This window comes from Polypterus senegalus, chromosome 9 (genome assembly GCF_016835505.1).
Source record: "Polypterus senegalus isolate Bchr_013 chromosome 9, ASM1683550v1, whole genome shotgun sequence".
Taxonomy (NCBI): Eukaryota; Metazoa; Chordata; class Cladistia; order Polypteriformes; family Polypteridae; genus Polypterus; species Polypterus senegalus.
Genome location: NC_053162.1, coordinates 96,737,733 through 96,758,842, shown reverse-complemented (window position 1 = coordinate 96,758,842; position 21,110 = coordinate 96,737,733). Strand labels below are relative to the sequence as shown.

General features: G+C 39.2%; 1 protein-coding gene across 1 annotated transcript in view; it reads left to right on the top strand.

Annotated features, from left to right (window-relative positions):
• mlycd (malonyl-CoA decarboxylase) overlaps window positions 1-21,110 on the top strand; it is a 172,544-nt gene that overhangs the window by 49,585 nt on the left and 101,849 nt on the right. Inside the window, exons 3-4 of the mRNA XM_039763498.1 lie at window positions 4,075-4,231; window positions 9,286-9,438. Of these exons, the coding sequence (XP_039619432.1) occupies window positions 4,075-4,231; window positions 9,286-9,438 (310 nt within the window). The remainder of the gene's footprint in view (window positions 1-4,074; window positions 4,232-9,285; window positions 9,439-21,110) is intronic.

The window sequence follows — 21,110 nt, the reverse complement described above, 5'->3', positions numbered from 1 at the left end:
ATATAATATATATAGTGCATCCGGAAAGTATTCACAGCGCGTCACTTTTTCCACATTTTGTTATGTTATAGCCTTATTCCAAAATGGATTAAATTCATTTTTTTCCTCAGAATTCTACACACAACACCCCATAATGACAACGTGAAAAAAGTTTACTTGAGATTTTTGCCAATTTATTAAAAATAAAAAAATTGAGAAAGAACATGTACATAAGTATTCATAACCTTTGCCATGAAGCTCAAAATTGAGCTCAGGTGCATCCTGTTTCCCCTGATCATTCTTGAGATGTTTCTGCAGCTTAATTGGAGTCCACCTGTGTTAAATTCAGTTGATTGGACATGATTTGGAAAGGCACACACCTCTCTATATAAGGTCCCACAGTTGACAGTTCATGTCAGAGCACAAACCAAAAAGAAGGTTACAGAAAAATTTCTGCTGTTTTGAATGTCCCAATGAGCACAGTGGCCTCCATCATCCGTAAGTGGAAGAAGTTCGAAACCACCTGGACTCTTCCTAGAGCTGGCTGGCCAGCCATCTAAACTGAGCCATCGTGGGAGAAGGGCCTTAGTCAGGGAGGTCACCAAGAACCCTATGGTCACTCTGTCAGAGCACCAGAGGTCCTCTGTGGAGAGAGGAGAACCTTCAAGAAGGACAACCATCTCTGCAGCAATCCACCAATCAGGCCTGTATGGTTGAGTGGCCAGACGGAAGCCACTCCTTAGTAAAAGACACATGGCAGCCTGCCTGGAGTTTGCCAAAAGGCACCTGAAGGACATTCAGACCATGAGAAACAAAATTCTCTGGTCTGATTAGACAAAGATTGAACTCTTTGGTGTGAATGCCAGGCATCACGTTTGGAGGAAATCAGGCACCACTCATCTCCAGGCCAATACCATCCCTACAGTGAAGCCTTGGTGGTGGCAGCATCATGCTGTGTGGATGCTTTTCAGCAGCAGGAACTGGGAGACTAGTAAGGATAAAGAAAAAGATGACTGCAGCAATGTACAGAGACATCGTGCATGAAAATCTGCTGCAGAGTGCTCTTGACCTCAGACTGGGGCGACGGTTCATCTTTCAGCAGGACAACAACCCTAAGCACACAGCCAAGATATCAAAGGGGTGGCTTCAGGACAACTCTGTGAATGTCCTTGAGTGGCCCAGACTTGAATCCGATTGAACATCTCTGGAGAGATCTTAAAATGGCTGTGCACCGACGCTTCCCATCCAACTTGATGGAGCTTGTGAGGTGCTGCAAAGAGGAATGGGCGAAACTGGCCAAGGATAGGTGTGCCAAGCTTGTGGCATCATATTCAAAAAGACCTGAGGCTGTAATTGCTGCTCACTACTCAAAGTGCTAAAGAGATGACGCTGGATTCGAAACTATTACCTCACCATTGGTAAGAGGTAGTTTAACCACTGCGCTATCTGTAAGGATCTGTGAGGGAGCAGAGTTACCATTGTGACAAATGGTTGACAATGAAACATGTAAACATACAAATATGTAAATGCCTTTTACTTTGCACTGACTGATAGTTGGGCTTCAGCAACATGTCAATTGAACAATTTCTTTTTCTTTAGTTTTATTCTTGAGTAAAAGAATACTTTTGTTACACCTTTTGTGAAAGTGTTTCTTGGACATTTGGGTTTCACACATCACTTAACTTGAAAATTATTTTGTTATTACTATGACTTATGAAAACATTTTCTAATTTAGCTGTGTGTTCAGGATTTCTTGCCTTGCATTTATTTTGTCATACTGTAGTTACATAGATTATTATAGACATGGTACACATGCAATGTATGTATTTTAAATTACGGTATTTCATTGCCTATTTAATTCCTTACAAACGCATCGCCAGATTAACACTTCAACACAGACTTCAGCTGTGAGGATTTCAGCAGGGTGATGCCTTCATCTGACTGAATGGGGAGGTGTAGCAAGCTTCATTCTACTAAATCACAAATTTGCAAAACAAAAGCAGGCTATTAGTGCAGTGATAATAACTGCAAGCGTCTTGGCATATGTCAGGAAAATTTTATGGAGGTCAGGGACAATGAAAAAAAACATAAGCTTCAGGGATTTTAGTTTTAAAGCTGATCTTCCTGCTAAAATGCTGGACATCTCTGGGTCCATGGTTCTTGAGGCTGATCCTCCAATTAGCTGTGAACCACCCATTCTCACTGATATTGCATATTGGTGAACCTTCTGAAGGAAGGGAAGGCTGCAAGGATGTGTGGTATCCAAGGTGAACTTCTTCAGGACGGTGGTAATACTATCCTCCTGGCATCTCCTATGAGAGCTAGGCATTATCTCAACTGACTGGAGAATGGGACTTGTCATCCCTATCTGGAAAGGGAAGGGTGATCGTCTGGATTGTGGCAGCTACAGGGGGATAACATGCTCTTGGTGCTGGTTAAGGTCCCTGATAGGGTCCTCCTCGTATTGGATCTATGATCGCTTGCTCACCTACCAGCGACCAGAGCAGTCTGGTTTTATATCTAAGAAGTATGCCATCTACTGCATCCTGGCACTGATTGGTATCATCAAGCGCAAATGCGAATATTGGCAGAGTTTCTTTTCAGCCTCTCCCAGTTTTTGTTAGACATTTGACTGAGTTTATCGAACTGCCCTGTGGGACATCCTGAGACTTTGCAAGTTCCCCACAAAGTTACTGAATGGCATGGCTGGCCTGTACACTGGTAGTGTGTTTCTCTTCTGAGAATCCTTAGGTACTTCCGGTTTGACTTTGTGCCGAATGAGTGGTTGCTCACAGTATCCCAAATGAGGCTACATTACCCACATTGTGAGGGAGCATTGGTTATGGCACAGTGGGCATTTAGCACAATTTCCCAATGGTGATTCAGCTCACAGGACACTCATTGTTGAGGACCCGAGTGGCTCGACCCACGGACATGCACGTAATACCTGGCTCTGGCAAATAGAAGGTCATTTGTGGAGGATGGGACTGGACCGCTTGTCTGCCTTGGGAGCTGCCAACCTGGATCCCAAGCTGTTTCATCGTGTGGTGGGTGTGACTTTGTGCTGTACCGGTGTATGCTCCCCAACTGTTGTGATGTGAAATTTTGCATACAAGTTGTTATATATATATTTTGTGTGTCTTTATTTGTAACTTTGGCAAAGCAATGTATTATTAGTGTTACATTAGTGAGAAGCATTCATGTTTACCCCCTTTTGTCCTGAGTCTTTGTAATTTTACGACATGTTTGGGGGAAGTGCCTTAAACCAGTTTGGCTAAATTTTCTCTGCTGAAGTCTCTCAGTCAACAACGACAGGAAAGCCAGGCTGCCTAACTGCCAAGCTTTACCTTAACACATGGTTTAGAGGGCAGGTGTGAAGGTTTTCTGTTCCCCCATTGGTCTGAAGTATGGCTGTTGGGAACTGTCTTGTTTCAAAAGCCTTTAAGTTCCACAACACCCTATTGGCTCTAGGGGTTAGACAGAAAACATATAAATTTGCTTTCTTTACCTCGCTCTCTCTCTTACTAAACTGATGAAAGACCATCACACATCATGAACTGAAAAGGACAACACAATGAAGAGCACAGCTCGGCAGCTATATTGAGACAGGCATGTGGCCTGTTCTGAAAAAAGCTGACCACAAATGATGCCTTAACCAGAGACATTTTAAGTAACTAACAAGTCTGTGTGCCGCCTGAAACTACACATCACCATTTATCAGGTTGTATGGTTGCCAATATTCAAATGTACTTTTCATATTGTTATTATTTATGAATATTATCAATAATACATTGTTTAAAGTGTAACTTAACTCCTGCTTTTATTACACCTAATTACCTGAGGTTATAAATGTAGAAGGGAAGGTGGGGGGGAAGTTCTGTGCTATAATACCTTTAAATGGTGGTAAGTCTGTGAGATTTGAGGTATTCTGACAAAGGCTACATATTAATAATACAAAAGGGAAAGTAGAGTAATATATTACTCAGCCAAGACAAAACACCAACCTGACCTGACTGCATCTGTGTTATTTTTCAGATAAATGTTGAGTATGTTTTCAGTGGTAATATTTTTCTCAATACTTTTATTCATCCACAGATATGAGGCTGTTCATCCAGTAAGAAATTGGACTGACATTAAACATAGAGTAGGGCCTTACAGAAGATGTTATGCCTTCACCAATGGGGCAATGCCAGGAGAACCTTTAGTGTTTTTGCATGTAGCTCTCACAGAGGAGATCTCAGACAATATTCAGGTAAGAAAGTCTTTCATACTAGTACTTTATGTGAGCAAAATATTGATTACATCAGGAACAATGGGAAGGGAATTTTATGGAAATAATACAGTAATAATAAAGACAAATAAATGAGTTGGTATTGCCAAGCTAGTCCAGAAACAAACAATTTACCATTCCTATTTTTTTCATGTAGTTAGCTGAAAATTTTCCTCATTCTGGCACATCTTATGGACTTTAACTACTCCCAAATCTAGATTTGCTATTTAGCTGTGTACAGCCCCCATCTTCTTCTTCTGCTTCTTTTGGCTGCTCCCACTCTTAAGGGTTGTCACAGCAGATCATCTTGCTCTGTTACATCCACCACCTGCATGTCCTCTCTCACCACATCCATAAATCTTCTCCTAGGCCTTCCTCTTTTCGTCTTGCCTGGCAGCTCTACCCTTAACATCCTTTTCCCAATATACCTCTCTCCTCTGCATATATCCAAACCAAAGAAATCTCGCCTCTCTGACTTTGTCTCCCAACCATCCAACTTGAGCTGACCCTCTAATGTACTCATTTCTAATCATGTCCATCCTCATAACACCTAGTGCAATTCTTAAAATCTCTAACTCTGCCACCTCCAACTCTGTCTCCTGCTTTCTGGTCAGTGTCACCGTTTCTAACCCATATAACATAGCTGGTCTCACTACTATCCTGTAGACCTTCCCTTTCACTCTTGCTTATACTCGTCTGTCACAAATCACTCCTGACACTCTTTTCCACCCATTCCTCCCTGCCTGCACTCTCTTTTTCACCTCTCTTCCACAATCCCTGTTACTCTGAATTGTTGATCCCAAGTATTTAAACTCATCCACCTTCACCAACTCTACTCCCTGCATCCTCACCGTTCCTTTGACCTCCCTCTCATTCACACACATATATTCTGTCTTGTTCTTACTGACCTTCATTCCTCTCCTCTCTAGAACAAACCTCCAACTCTCTAGGGTCTCCTCGACCTGCTCCCTACTCTTGCTACAGATCACAATGTCATCAGCAAACCTCATAGTCCATGGGGACTCCTGTCTAATTTCATCTATCAACCAGTCCATCACCATTGCAAATAAGAAAAAGCTCAGAGCCGATCCCTGATGTAATCCCACCTCCACGATGAATGCATCCATCACTTCGACTGCAGTTTTCACCACTGCCACACTCCCCTCATACATATCCTGTACAACTCTTACATACTTTTCTGCCACTCCTGACTTCCTCATACAATAACAGCTTCTCTTGAGGCACCCTGTCATATGCTTTCTCCAGGTCCACAAAGATGCAATGCAACTCTTTCTTGCCTTCTCTATACTTCTCCATCAACACCTTCAGAGCAAATTGCATCTGTGGTGCTCTTTCCTGGCATTAAACCATACTGCTGCTCACTGATCATCACCTCCCTTCTTAACCTTGCTTCCGCTACTCTTTCCCATAACTTCATGCTGTGGCTCGTCAATTTTATCCCCCTATAGTTACTACAGCTCTGCATATCCCCCTTATTCTTAAAAATTGGTACCAGTACACTTCTCCACTCCTCAGGCATCCTCTCGCTTTCCAAGATTCCATTAAACAATCTGGTTAAAAACGCCAGTGGCATCTCTCCTAAACACCTCCATGCTTCCACAGATATATCATCTGAATCAACAGGTTTTCCATTCTTCATCCTTTTCATCACTGTCCTTACTTCCTCCTTGCTAATCCGTTGAACTTCCTGATTCACTATCTCCACATCATCCAACCTTCTCTCTCTCTCTCATTTTCTTCATTCATCAGCATCTCAAAGTACTCTTTCCATCTGCTCAACACACCCTCCTCACTTGTGAATATGTTTCCATCTTTATCCTTTATCACCCTAACCTGCTGCACATCTTTCCCAGCTCGGTCCCTCTGTCTAGCCAATCGGTACAGGTCTTTTTTTCCTTCCTTAGTGTCCAGCCTCTCATACATCTCATCATATGCCTTTTCTTTAGCCTTCGCCACCTCTCTCTTCACCTTGCGCCTTATCTCCTTGTACTCTTGTTTACTTTCTGCATCTGTATAACTATCCCACTTCTTCTTTGCCATCCTCTTCCTCTGTATACTCTCCTGTACTTTCCCATTCCACCACCAGGTTTCCTTTTCCTCCTTCCTCTGTCCAGATGTCATGCCAACCACCCTTCTTACTGTCACCCTTACTACTTCTGCTGTAGTTGCTCAGCTGTCTGGCAACTCTTCACTACCTCTAAGTGCCTGTCTTACCTCCTCGCTAAACTCAACTTTGCTGTCTTCCACCATTTGATCCTTTGCTCTGCCCTCCTCTTCTTATTAATCTCCAACATCATCCTGCAGACCACCGTCCTATGGTGCATAACTACACTTTCCCCTCCCACCACTTTGCAGTCTTTAATTTCCTTCAGATTGACTCTTCCACAGACTCTTCTGCATAGGATATAATCTACCTGTGTGCATCTTCCTCCACTCTTGTACATTGCCCTATGTTCCTCCCTCTTCTTAAAATACATATTCACCACAGTCATGCCCATCCTTTTTGCAAAATCCACTATCCTTTGTCCTTCTTCATTCCTTTCCTTGACACCATACCTACCCACCACCTCCTCATCTCCTTTGTTCCCTTCACCAACATGTCCATTGAAATCCGCTCCAGGCACCACTTTCTGTCCCATTGGTACAATGTCCATCACCTTATCCAACTCACTCCTGAAATCTTCTTTCTCATTTATTGAACACCCAACTTGCGGGGCATATGCACTGACAGCATTCATCATCACACCTTCAATTTCCAACTTCATAATCATTACTCTGTCTGACACTCTTTTCACCTCCAAAACACTCTTGACATGCTGCTCCTTTAGAATAATCCCCACCCCATATCCCCTATTGTCCGCATATTGATCTGGCAAAATTTTACACCAGATGCCCTTCCTGATGTAACCCTCCCCATTTATCTCGGCTTCGGACCAGCACGAAGAAACACACTGGTTTGTGCATCCTCTGTGGCTGGGTTCTATGTAAAGCACCCTAAAAGATATAAATTCATCATTCCTTTTACTACAGCTCTAACCAGGCAATTACATACCAAGGAAACCCTTTCTATGCCTATTATGATCTAACAAGATTAATTTTCTCTGTTTTGGGTTTCACTGATACAGTTGTATTAATAACATAATTATGCTAGTCTGTCTGCTAACCATAAGAATATTCCTTAATTTTTGTATTCTTTACAGTTGGAATCTCACCATTAAAGATCTTAATCATCATCTACAGATAAAGTCTTTTTTTGTTAGACAAATGCAGGAAAATCATCAGGCTAAAATTAAGAAGATGTATTCTACATTTGTGCATCAGGTGAAGGTGTTTATAACGGTACCATGAGAGGTGGTGAGATGGGTGTTGAGAAAGGTAGATGTGACTAAATAGTTAGTACCTGTGGTCATGTCATTGCATGAGGAGGATAGTCTGGACAGCAGGTGGGCATTGTGGGTGTTTTGAAGAGGTGGTCGATGAAGGTGGATCATAAAGCAAAGTTAGAAAGGACAGAGATTATATTCATCAAGTGGATGTGTTGATTGTCATGGAGTCAGAAGAAAATGAATGCCTAGTTAAGGCAGAAACTTGTATAGAGAATAGGTGTTATTCTGAAGTTGAATTGGGCTTGTGGAGAGAAAGGTGGAAGGAGATTGGCTTAAGAGGTTTATTATGTTGAAAGTGATGTCTGAAGATATGAAAATAACATGTCACACCCCAAAGGATGCCCAGAACTGTGGAGAAAAAAAATCTAGAGGGTGTTGATGATAATGAATTGTGTCCTTTACAAAATTACCTGCTTTACATGAACTATAAATATTTTGATAAGTCCTCCTGATGCAGCAGTTGTGTCCTATTTTGATATTCTTTTGACCGTTTCACTCTGTAGTCCTTTCTGTTGGTATATTGTCACCCTCAGCTAACTATTGATTATCTTAATATTAAAACAGAAAGAAGCAAAGTTAAAAACTCTTATATCTAAATAGTCCTTGAACATACACTACATGGCTTGCTCTAGAAACTAGTTGATTATTTTTCTGTAATGTTTGCTCATATTTTAGAATTTTCCAAAGCAGAACATAAGAAGTTTTTCAAATTAAAGAACACCAATATGTCAATCAAGTTTATTTGTTAGCTAATGGCAAAATTGCCCTGTTTTATTATTCAGAGACATTTTAAAAGCAGTTCGGACTGGGCTTCAACTATGTAACTTAATTATTTATTCTAGGTTCACCACACCCTTTGTGTGAAGAAGTGCTTTCTATATTCTGTCTTGAATGCACTTTTCCTTAATTTTAACTGATATTTTCATCCAAATTCACTGTTTAGATCAAAATGTTAAGTGATTTCAGAGTAAATTCTTTAATCCAGGAATATCCTTTTTAGATTTCTCGTCCAAGCTTCAAGAGCTGCTATGTCTTTTCTGTGATGTGATGAGAACTGCTCATTTGTAGTCGTCTTAGCACATTGCAGAGTTTTGCAATATAACATAATAATTTAATTACCATTTTATTTGCTTTTACCTGGGTGATGAGAACATAATCTTCTAAATTCTTTAAAGAGTATTCTTTAGGGTACTCAACTTGTACTTCTAATTAATGTTCCTTTTTCTTTCATGAATTACGACATACTACACTAAACTGAACCTTCCTAATGTCTCACCAGTTTTGAAGATTATGTAATTCTTTTATATTATTTGTCCTGCTTCCTCAGTATTACTTCTGTTTTTGGTGTCACCTACAAATGTAACATTTAACTTACTGTATCAGGATTAACACTGAGGACTTTACTTCATATACAGTTTGACCTGATGTTTATATGGTTGCTTTACATTTAACTTTACTTGGATAAATTACTAATATCAAAATAATGTATGCTTTTATTGCACTGTAGTGTAAGCAGGGAGAGTAGCCATTCATTCTGTTAATGTTTTTATGTTCTGTATTGTGTCTCTGCTGATGAAGCATTAATTATATATGGATTGTTGTTCTTACTAAAATCAGTTTGTTTGGTAGACAATTTTCGGAGGACGTACTTCTCAGGAGTTAACAGAGGATGAAAATAAAATTAAAGCAGCTGTCTTCTACTCCATTTCTTCCACCCAAGTTGGACTTCAAGGTGTAGAACTTGGGAATTACCTCATTAAGCGGGTTGTCCGTGAACTCCAGGTTGGTAAAGAAGGATTTACAGAAGTGCTTATATTAGAAAGGCTGTTGTCAAAACAGGAAAATGTATCTTGTGACAAAAGATTATTCAGTCTTTTGCAGTCACAAAGTAAGCATATTAACAATTAATGTTTTTAACAAAAATCTGTTTTTTGCATAGCATCTTGTGATAAAGTGCAACTAAAACCTGACAGTCACTAATCTTTTGAAATCCACAATTTTCAGTTACGTGTGCATGTAGATTATAGCTGTCTAGTGAGCAGCTAAATGTAGATTTATGTCTGAGCAGTGTATTAACTTAATTTTCTATATTGTTAAATGTGTGTATTTTCACTACCGCATTATGGGTATCATCATGTTATCAAAAAAACAAGTCCAAATAGGCTTATATTTCTTTAACATAATATGTTTGAAAGAAGCACCCAATGGACAGTTAAAATACAGTATATGTCGAAATCCACACATTCCTGAAAACAGTTGGAAGTGATAGTGACTTTCCACTTGCAAGTGTGACTCTGCTGGCCTTTCTATAATTTGTATGGCCATCAAGAGCAGCTGTGGAATGTGAAAAAAAGTAAAATATGCAATCTGAAATTAATGGGAGACCACAAGACCTCTGGTTGCAGATGAATGCCTGATTTGGTAACTCCTCAGTGCACTCTCTTTTTATTTTGTCTATCTTCTACTAAAACCCCTCATACTATACTGCTTGTATTGCAAAATATTTTTTTTTAACCCCACAATGTGGATTTGTCTAATAGATAATGCAAATCTGAATGTGAACTTTCTAGTCCAATGAAGAAATCACTCCATGCAAATTCAGTATCTTCTGCAGAATTTAGTGCAGCAATGATGTCTGACATTTTATAAATACTAGCAGGCTTCATCCAGGAAATTTTCTTAGACATTTTACAGTGCCATCAGTTAATCAAATGTATCAGAAATACTGTGTATCCAAGTACTTTTTTGTATACAGTATTTGTTTTAAATATATATATATATAATTGACTAAGGCAAGATGACCATGGAAAGATTCACTAAGCCGCCGACAAGTGAGACACCTATGGCTCACGCAGGAAGGAGCCACGCCCACCAACTCCAAGACCATTGGATACGACGACAACTCGCAGAGCCACGCCCACCAACTCAGACGCGATGACACGGAAAAAATTGAGTCATTTATATTCGTCTGTCGTAGAGGCAACATGCAGCTCCGACCCACGCTGACTGTTCATAGAGGCATGTTTCTCGCGGAGGTGAATCGCCATATGCAGCGTGTAAAACGGTTTGAGGGTATCCCATGGGATCCTTAAAACATTCCTTTACAACTGAGGTTAGAACACAATGAAGTAAGCAGTCTTTAAAAAACGAGTTTTCGGTTATGAAGCACGACCGCGTGACCATAGCAAACTGTTTTACACGCTACATACAGCAATTCGCATCCGCGACAAACATGCGTCTTCTTAGATGCTCCTGCACTTTGTACACACTCCCCTCAAACCGTGGTCGGGTGTCTAGGTGGATTATATCTAGAAAGGCAGCCGCACAGAGCAATGAAAAGAATATATGAGTCACAGGTGCATCTGGACTGTACAAAGACTCGAGTGACGAGTTGGAGGTGGGCACATGAGCAGGCAGTGTATACTGAACGAGAAACCAGCAGACTAGCATGACGGAGGGAGCGGAGTGGATGTCCTTCTCCTCTCCTCCCGTTCCACCCTGAGCGCCGCACGGACGATTGTGTGTAGGTTCGTTCCGTGCATTGGTTAAAACCCAATGAAGGAAGCAGTCTTTAAAAACCAATAAGCCCTGTGCCTCTGTTTCATTACCGTCTCGCCTGCTTCACCAATGCGGGCCCCGCAATAGGCGATCCGGCGGCGTCATTCCCATGATCCGCCGGGCAGCCAACCGGGTAACCAAAGTCTTTGGGTTCAGGGGGGAGTATGGTTACAAAGCTGAAACTTAAAGGAATTGACGGAAGGGCACCACCAGGTGTGGAGCCTTTCGCTTCATTTGACTCAACACAGGAAACCTCACCCGGACACGGACAGGATTGACAGATTGATAGCTCTTTCTTGATTCTGTGGGTGGTGGTGCATGGCAGTTCTTAGTTGGTGGAGCGATTTGGCTGGTTATTTCCAAAAACGAGCGAGACTCCCACCTGCTAAATAGTTACACGACCCAACAGCGGTCGGCGTCCAAATTCTTAGAGGGACAAGTGGCTTTCAGCCACGTGAGATTGAGCGTTAACAGGTCTGTGATGCACTTGTATGTCCGGTACTGCACGCGCTACACTGAATGGATCAACGTGTGTCTACCTGGCGTGGGTAAGCCGTTGAACCCCATTCGTGATGGAGACCGTGGCTTCCAATTGTTCCCCACAAACGAGAAATTCCCAGTATGTGCGGGTCATACGCTCGCACTGATTATGTCCCTGCCCTTTGTAAAGCCCCCCATGGTCGGGTGACTTGGTGGATTATATATTAAAAAAAAAAAAGCAGCCGGAACTGCAAAGAACAATGAAAAATCAACGTGGAAACCGACTGAGGCGGTGTTTGAAAATTAACATTCAACGTGACTCACAGGTGTGTGTGGACTGTACACAGACGAAAGCGACTCAGGTAGGGAGTTGGGGGCGGGCAGTGCGTACTGAACGAGCACCGTTCAACCCCGTCCTTCGCTTTGGAAGGAGAAAGCGCGACGGCGCTCCTACGGTTTTCAGTCACGGACAATTGTACAGTATGTTGGTTCATAGCGTGCATTGTTGCAATGTTACTTTTCTTGGTGGTTTATTAAATTACAGATTTTTCAAATGTTTATTTTTTCCTCTGTGCTTAAAAATCATTTAAAAAGCGTCCTGATTATGCGGCGTAGCGGGTTGGCTAGTATGTGTGTATATATATATATATATAGTATCTATCTATCTATCTATCTATTTTTTTTTTTAAACCAGGGGCTAATACAAGTTGCACATGAGTAAAACATTTTTGCTATAGATCAGTTCCTGATTTTTCTCCGGACTGACTTTGGCTTTTGTTGATCATCATTGCAAAATTCAGTTCTATAGGAAACTACATTTCTTCTTTTGAATTGAAATGGGTAATCAGAAGGAATAATATGAATTTTAAGTATATATTCATGTTATTATTAGATGTTTACGATTGTTATTATTATATGTTGTTAACTCGGGCTTTACTGTTGTTCAAACCTCTTTTTTTTTTTTATTTATTTACTAGATATTAAAAATATTCTTTTGACTTGCTATAATATTTTGAATAAGTGGTTTTATGAAGTGGTTTTATGCTGAATCAGAGAAAGCTCCTTATGTCACAACATAACTCGGGTCGTGGTTCCAGAAGAAGTGCAAAATTTTAGTAAAGAGCCACTATGAATATTAAATTCTTTCAGCTGATTGAAATGCATTATTATTCTTTTCACTAACATAAACTGAAGCAGTTTTTCTGTCCGTAACCATGTATTCCTCGAGTTTTTATTGAAAACATATGTTAACATTTCAAATAAAAACAAAAAGATATATATAAAACAATACATGCTGTGAGCCAAGAAATTATTTATTTTTACATTCACTCAAGCTAAATTAGGGTATCTGTAGCAGTTGGGAGTGGGGCTGTAGGGATGTGTTATCAGAATGAGTGCTGAGAACAAAAGAATACAGACATCTCTTGGCATAGCTTTGGCAGTTTAATACTAATATTATGTGTGTTGGTTGTAATGTTTAATTGACAAAATGTGGGTGTTTTGTACTTTGTTCCATGATACATTGCAGGCGGGTGCTTCTGCTTCTAGGTATGCTTGTGGAGGTAATGCCCTGGATTGTATTTGTGTCTTTTTAATACTTGTATTTCTTGCTCATCAGTGTTATTTAACATAATACCTCTATAAATATCTATTAAATATCTAGTATACTTTTTGGCGGAGGGAATTAATTTATTTATTCACCTTTTCTTTTACCGTCTTGGATGTTTTGTATATATGAAGTTTCAGCATGTTTGATATCTCATTGATGGATTGAGTGCTGGGCATTTATTTACCCTCCCATCTATTTACCCTCCCAGTTTTTCCCTATAAGTGTGGATAGTGCTTTGATTTTATTTTGATCTTCAGTCTCTGATTTAGATTATCAAGTCTCTGACCATAAGTGTGAAATCTCTGTTTTATTTCTCATCAGCTACAGTGTCCACAAAGGGCAAGTGATATTTAAGGTGATGCTCAAAATTAAATGTGCTACCACACAAAATTAGAGATGACGCGCTCACAGTCATCGGGGTGATGACAAGTAAAAGTGTACAGAAAGTGTAGGAACCATGGCAAAACTAAAGGAAAACACTGATTGGTGGCAAGGTTTGTCTATCAGTCCACAGGGGAAGTTTCTGGTTAAGCGTTACATAAGTGGTGTCCTGAGTGAGGGAAAGTTAATATAGCATTATTTTTCAATTAAATTGTTGGCGATCACAGTTCCTGGTGTATGTACATAATGGTGCACTTTTAAAGGTGGACATCCATTTCTTTTTTTCCCATTTTACTGTAATAACAATCACTAAAGGAATGTATTTGTAATCTAACATGATAGAGATAGATACTTTATTAATCCCCAAGGGGAAATTCACATGCTCCATCAGCAGCATACTGATAAAAACAATATTAATTAAAGAGTGATAAAAATGCAGTGCAACTTAAAAAATGCAAGGTGGAGAGTGTAAGGCAGGTATAACCGTCAATAACATTGTATAATGTTAACGTTTATTACCACAAAGGGTGGAATTGAAGAGTCACATATTGTGGGGTAGGAACGATCTCCTCTGTCTGTCAGTGGAGCAGGACAGTGACAGCAGTCTGTCGATGAAACAGCTCATCTGTCTGGAGATGATACTGTTCAGTGGATTCTCCATGATTGACAGGAGCCTGCTCACCGCCCGTAGCTCTGCCACAGATGTCAAACTGTCCAGCTCCATGCCTACAATATAGCCTGACTTCCTCACCAGTTTGTCTAGGCGTGAGGCGTCCCTCTTCATTATGCTGCCTCCCCAGCACGCCACTGCGTAGAAGAGGGTGCTCACCACAACCATCTGATAGAACATCTGCATCATCTTATTGCAGATGTTGAAGGATTCCAGCCCTTTAAGGAAATATAGTCGGCTCTGTCCTCTTTTGCACAGAGCATCAGTATTGGCAGTCCAGTCTAATTTATTATCCAGCTGTACTCCCAGGTATTTATAGGTCTGCACTCTCTGCATACAGTCACCTCTGATGATCACGGGGTCCATGAGGGGCCTGGGCCTCCTGAAATCAACCGCCAGCTTCTTGGTTTTTCTAGTGTTCATTTGTAGGTGGTTTGAGTTGCACCTATTAACAAAGTCCTTGATTAGGTTCTTATACGCCTCCTCCTGCCCACTCCTGATGCATCCCACGTTAGCAGTGTCATCAGCAAACTTTTGCACATGGCAGGACTCCAAGCTGTATTGGAAGTCCAATGTATATAGGCTGAAAAGGACCGGAGAAAACACAGTCCCCTACGGTGCTCCTGTGGTGCTGACCACAATGTCAGAACTGCAGTTCCTGAGACGCACATACTGAGGTCTGTCTGTAAGAGAGTTCATGATCCATGCCACCAGGTATGAATCTACTCCCATCTCTGTCAGCTTGTCCTTAAGGAGCTGAGGTTGGTGCTCTGTGGTGATTTTACATTCGATCGGGTGCTGTATCATTGGAGCATGGTACAACAGCAAAAGAAAAAAAAAGACAAAAAAAAAAAAATCAGCCCTCCCGTTCATGATTTATATGTGCTCCGAGTGTCCATATGTTCTGGATATTACACAGTATTACTTTTTCAAGACAACAAGGCATTCCTTTAAGCAAAAACAGTGCTATAGGAATTTTTGTATAGTGTTATACAGTAGATATGTTTCTGTGGGATAGGACTAATCAATGTGGCAACAGTGAGCACTGAATGCTATTGACCTTGTTGCTGGATCAGTTTTGGTAGGTTCTAACTACAGCATACTGGGAACACCCCACAAGGCCTAGTGTATTGGATATGCTCTGACCAAGTCATCTAGCCATCACAATTTGGCCCTTGTAAGAGTCACATATCTTTATGCTTGTCCATGTTTCTTGCTTTCAACACATTACCTTCAAGAACTGATTGTTCAGTTTCTGCCTAACATATCCCACCCCTTAACAGGTACCATTGTTTAAAAAAAAAAAAAATGTTATTCACTTCACCTGTTGATTTTAATATTGTGGCTGATCAGTGTATTCTATGAATACATTTCTCTGGTACAATGGTTCTCTAATCTGCTCTTTACTGAAAAATCAATTTCTCTCCTCTCATTTTGCATTTCTTAGATTTTTCTGCTGTCTCCATTTCTACTTTCCAGCAGAGGCTCTGTAGGCACAGCTTCTGCAAATTTAGTCTTAATTTCTGATTAAAAATGCCCCAGTTTGTTGTCTTTTAATTTAAGGCATTGTACTTTTTTAATCTTATATTATAGTTATTTGTGGCCTGAATCAATAATGCATTTGGCTGTTGTATTTAAAATAGGCATTCCTCTGCGAGACTTGTCAGCAGCCCTATCAATTGGAGATGTGATCCATTGTCTCCCAACGAGCCCCCATCCTCATTTTCTTTTCACCGATATAAACTTGATCACAAAAAATACAAATATTATGTGATGAAGATAAATTTGTTACAAGCAAAGATCTGTGTGTCAGTCCTTTAGTTTGTATGTGTCTATGATAAATGTATTCATAGCATTTTTAATCTCCTTAGGGTCATTAAAGCAAACCAAAAGCGTTGAATTTTTTCAGCAGAAAAAATTATGTGTTAACAGCAACACGTAAATACCAAAAAGTCAACATAATCACAGTTGGAAAGATATGTCTGATGTCCACTGCTGTACTGATGCAGATTTATTATATGTGCTTCGTGTGATATGTTTTGAAAGTCACCTACACACATAGGTACTGTTCTAGTAGATGTAAATTGTTTTTATTAAATTTTTTCTGTGACTTGCTCAAGAGAGGGTAGAGTGTTAGTTCCTGACTGACACCACCCATTGTGCTATAGTAGCCTACAGCAGCACAAGACATAACTTTCACCATTTCCCAGACAGAAACATTAACCTTTGTTGTTTTGAACAGTGTTTAGGAGCCAGATGTCTTTCTTGACCTTCCACTTGATTGCAGTCATTTTGCCTTTTTGCCGTCTAGCTACTGAACCACATTTACGGCCTGACACATCCATACAAATAAAGTTACCAGGCTTATCACCGGGGTTGGATTGTACAGTGACACATGCATCACTTTTGCTTTGAAGTAAAATTTCAATCATTTTTGGTGAGATTTACAAACTGTCCATAATTATACAGTAACTTTGGTAAAGGCCCACAAGTGACAGCACAAATGATGTAGCAGCACCGTATTGACAGTGCTTTCCATCTGATGGTGCACCTAACATAAACAACACTAGAATTTGGCAAGTTAGAATCAATCAAAAAGGTGCCCATTTCACTGTCAGTGCCAACGTCTAATGATCAGTTCATGTCGTCATCACGATTTGAGCAGTGGTTCAGTTTCAGTTTGTTCTAAAACTGGCTTTACGGCTTTTCAATTGCCATTCTTGTTTTGTTTGAAGACTCCACCCTACTCATAAATGTTGATGAGTTACCATAAAGTGGTAGAATGCAGAGAAATACTCATGATTTTTTGCAGCATGTTGTCTTCTTATGGTAGCAGAATAATACTGTTGTGAGAGCTGTTCAGGCTTAATACTGTAAAGTGGATAATTACCCTAGTCTGAATCAAGTTTAATCATACATAGAATTCCAAACCAGAGGTTAATACCAAAGAGGCTGATATGCATTCCCACGTTATGATTATTAACTAAAATGTTACCATATGTTGAAAAGGTCAGAAACTAAGGTTAATAAAACTGAAATAAAGAAAAAACCTTTATGGCATTTATAGTGATAGGTAAAAAGGATTTCCTTCTACCCCACTTTCCCATATCCTAAGCCTCTGATATTATTGTACCCTTTTCTTCCATCTTTTGATTTTAAAATTACTTCTTGCCTTTTTTCATTTTCTTCGGAGTCCACATTATGAACATTTGAAAGAATTAGCAAAAGTGTTCATGGACAGCTATTTAATAGTATTTTGTATTTTAAAAAACTCCAAAAAGATGATTAAAGAGTTGGAAAGATTGAAATGCCATTCTTTTGAATGTGAAACTTGAAGTGGTAAAATGTAAGTAAACAGGCTTATTAAGTAATATTTAATGGAGAGAATGCAGTATGTCTTAATATGCTTTGTTTCGATGACTAATTTTATTATTAATCTAATTTTATCAATTATTTCCATGTATTTTAGTAAAAATGGGGTTAATGTTTTTGGGGTCAGAAAAATGTTTACATTTTTTGTTTAAATTTATGGTTATTATTTTGTTAACATTATGAAAATTCACCTAATGAATGGATTTTCGGGAACTAATTAGCTTTGCAAAGCCGATGAAGTGTGCATTCGGTTTGCAAGCAATTTCTGAAACAGTATAAGAATGGGCCATTTAGTTAACCAATAAACAGAACTGATTTATTAATATTATTTGTATGTGCTTTCACAATGATGGATGTACTCCCGTGTATTGTAAGTTATCATCTCTCCATTGTTGCAAGGATAAAACTAGGTTCTTCCATAACTCCCAATTGGATTAGGTAAGTTAAAAATAAATCTATAGATTTATTACTAGTTTCAGAATTAAATTGCATTTTGTATATTGTGTCTTTAATTGCTAGTTACCTCTGTTCAGTACATATTATTCTTCTTTTCCAAAAAATGCTCCTCTGTGAACTGGAAATTGTTTTCAAAAGATATTTTGAAAGTAAAAATTTGCCTTAAATGCTTCAGTTAAAAAATACTGTATAAACAATGCATTGTTAGTCACACTTCCTCTTACATATTAATCCATTGTAGTTTATTTTTTCACTTTTGGAAATTCACATTATGATTAGCCACTATCATCATCACAGCCCTCATTGGCCACAGCCAAAAACTGTCATGACACCCCAAAGCATCAAGACGATGACATTGCAAGCAAGCAGGAGATGAAATGGACATGACCAAAAGCAGAAAACAAAGGAGAAGCCCATCAAGTCCTGTAAGATTCATCCAAACAGTGCCACCAATAGCAAAAATGATGGTATCCTGATCGAAGTTTGAAGCTACTAGGTTATCGAATTGCATCCCCCCCCCAGCCTGCTTAACCAGCATTACCATATCGATCAGGAAGAGCAAAGAGGGTGTCAACGAATGCATGATCTATCCTCCCTTTCAGCTGCTGTGTAAAGTCATGAACCTCCACAGCATCATTACAGTAGTACTCCCAACCAATGCGGCTTCGTTAAGGGATATGGAACAATTGACTATATCTGTGCTGCTCGGCTGCTCATGTAAAAGCACTACGAGAAGAACAGACCAATTCATGTAGTGTTTCTAGACCTAGAGACCACATTTGATAGAGATCCTACACAAGCTCACCTGCCTCATTCATCAATCCCATGGCATTCCTAAAGCTTATGTAAACTGGTCAAGACTCCTCTACAACAATATCACACGTTTTATATAATGCCCCACTGGAATTTTACCATCACTCATCATCAGGGTGGTCCTCCACTAAGGATCAGCCCTTTGTCCCTGGTAGTCGTCCTTTGTATGTATATAGTCTCGGCGGACATCTGAATGCAGCACCCGTGGACACTACTATATGCCAATGACATCTGCTTTGGGAGAAAACACGCCATGACCTCAAACTCTACACACAATTGTGTATGTCACAACTGAAAAAGAACTGATTTCAGCTTAACATCAAGAAGACTGAGTAAGTAGCTTGTTGTCCACAGATTGATGGTATCATCACGCGGACAGCAAAGACCTTATCAAAATCACCCAGTTCAAGTTCTGTGGTTCACTTGTCTGCTCTGATTGTTTTACCCTACTTGCTGCCCGAGCACAAATTCAAAGCAGCATGGGTGCAGTGGTAGCATGTCCTATGTAATTTTTAGATTGTTCAACTACCTCAAGGGGAAGACCAGTCAGTGATTCAGATCCTCTTGAACCTCAATCCACAAGGAAAATGGCACCATGGATGGCTGAAGAAGCACTGGCAGCTTGACTTTCTAAAACAAAAATTGCAAAAAGACAAAATCGTCCCAGAATATGCTCTAGATCAAAATAAATGAAAAGCTGTTGATCCTTTACCTGTGGGAAACAAACTCTCAGAAGCAACTGTGACAGCATGGTTCAATTAGTTACGATCATTTATGTACTGTATGTAATGTAACTGTTTAATTCCTTCCAGGAAAGAAACTGTGGTTTAAGTATTATATGGAAAAAAATCTTTTTATAAACTAATAAATTCCAAATTTAGGAAAAACTGCATAAAATACAGATTTCATGAAAGCATTATCAGTTAAGCGGCCAATTGTAGACAACTATTTGTGTTTAGTTCTGAGGATAAAAAATATCTGGTTGCTATAAAAATATTTATGCATCACTATTAGAAATTATTGTTGCCTTGTAAAATAATTTTTTTTTTTTTATTATTTTAATAGTCCGACATTTTTACAGTGTAGTTGCAACATTAAAATAACATCTTGGGTTTCTCCTCCAGTATTCTCAGAAAAATGCCACAATCCTGTCATTCATCCATTTTCTAATTCTGTTTAACTGTCAGATTGTTATGAATTATTTATGTCTCTCTAGTGGTTTCTTCATAATTTGAATGAATTTAGGTATACATTTTTGGTCTGCTTAAGGTGACATAAAAACTATGAATTCTCAGATAATGTATGCCTCAGATATGAATGAATATAAATATGCATCTCTTAATAGAGTGTCTATTAAATTAAGATTTTCTTACCCTTAAATTGAAATTACCCCAGGCAGTCAGGTTAAAGAGACTAATAGGGCTAACTCATCTATCAAAATCCAAATAAAATGCCAATTTAATTTAGATTGGTTTTTCAAACTAATGAGACTTTTTTCAAAACATGGTAGGATCTAATCAGTAATATTTTAAAATAAGCTCATAAAGCGCAGAGAATTTATTAATTTAGGTATGTTTACAAGCCTTAAATTTCACGCCATTTGGCTTGCTCTCTCTCTCAGGGGTGGGGATCAATAATTTTTCTTTTTGTAAAAACTTGATTGTTTTGTATGGATTGCAGTAAAATTAATAAAGAAAAAGGAAAAAAAGAGGAAAAAAAATAATAATTTACTTGGTTTACTTTCATTTTTACATGCACCTGAGTGCACTTAAGGCACCTTTTTAATTCTTTAAATAATTCATGTTGTTGCATTTTCCATTTTGGAATTAGTGTAATTGGGTGTTTGAAGTTTGTTGCAGGCTGCTCACTGCAATTGCTCATCACATCAGAGGTGAAGACATGTGCTTCACTGATCCAATAATCTCTGTCCTGTATTTACTCCTAGTTTGTAATGTGAGATACCAAAAGCTATCCTGGGAACAGCAACCAATGGTCAGAACCTAGCCTAGTATTATTTATTAGTTTACTTTGGAGTACATTTACATGCACATACTCTTCATTGTTAAGTCTAAATTAACCATGTTATATCTCCTAACCACCATAGTGTTTACTAAG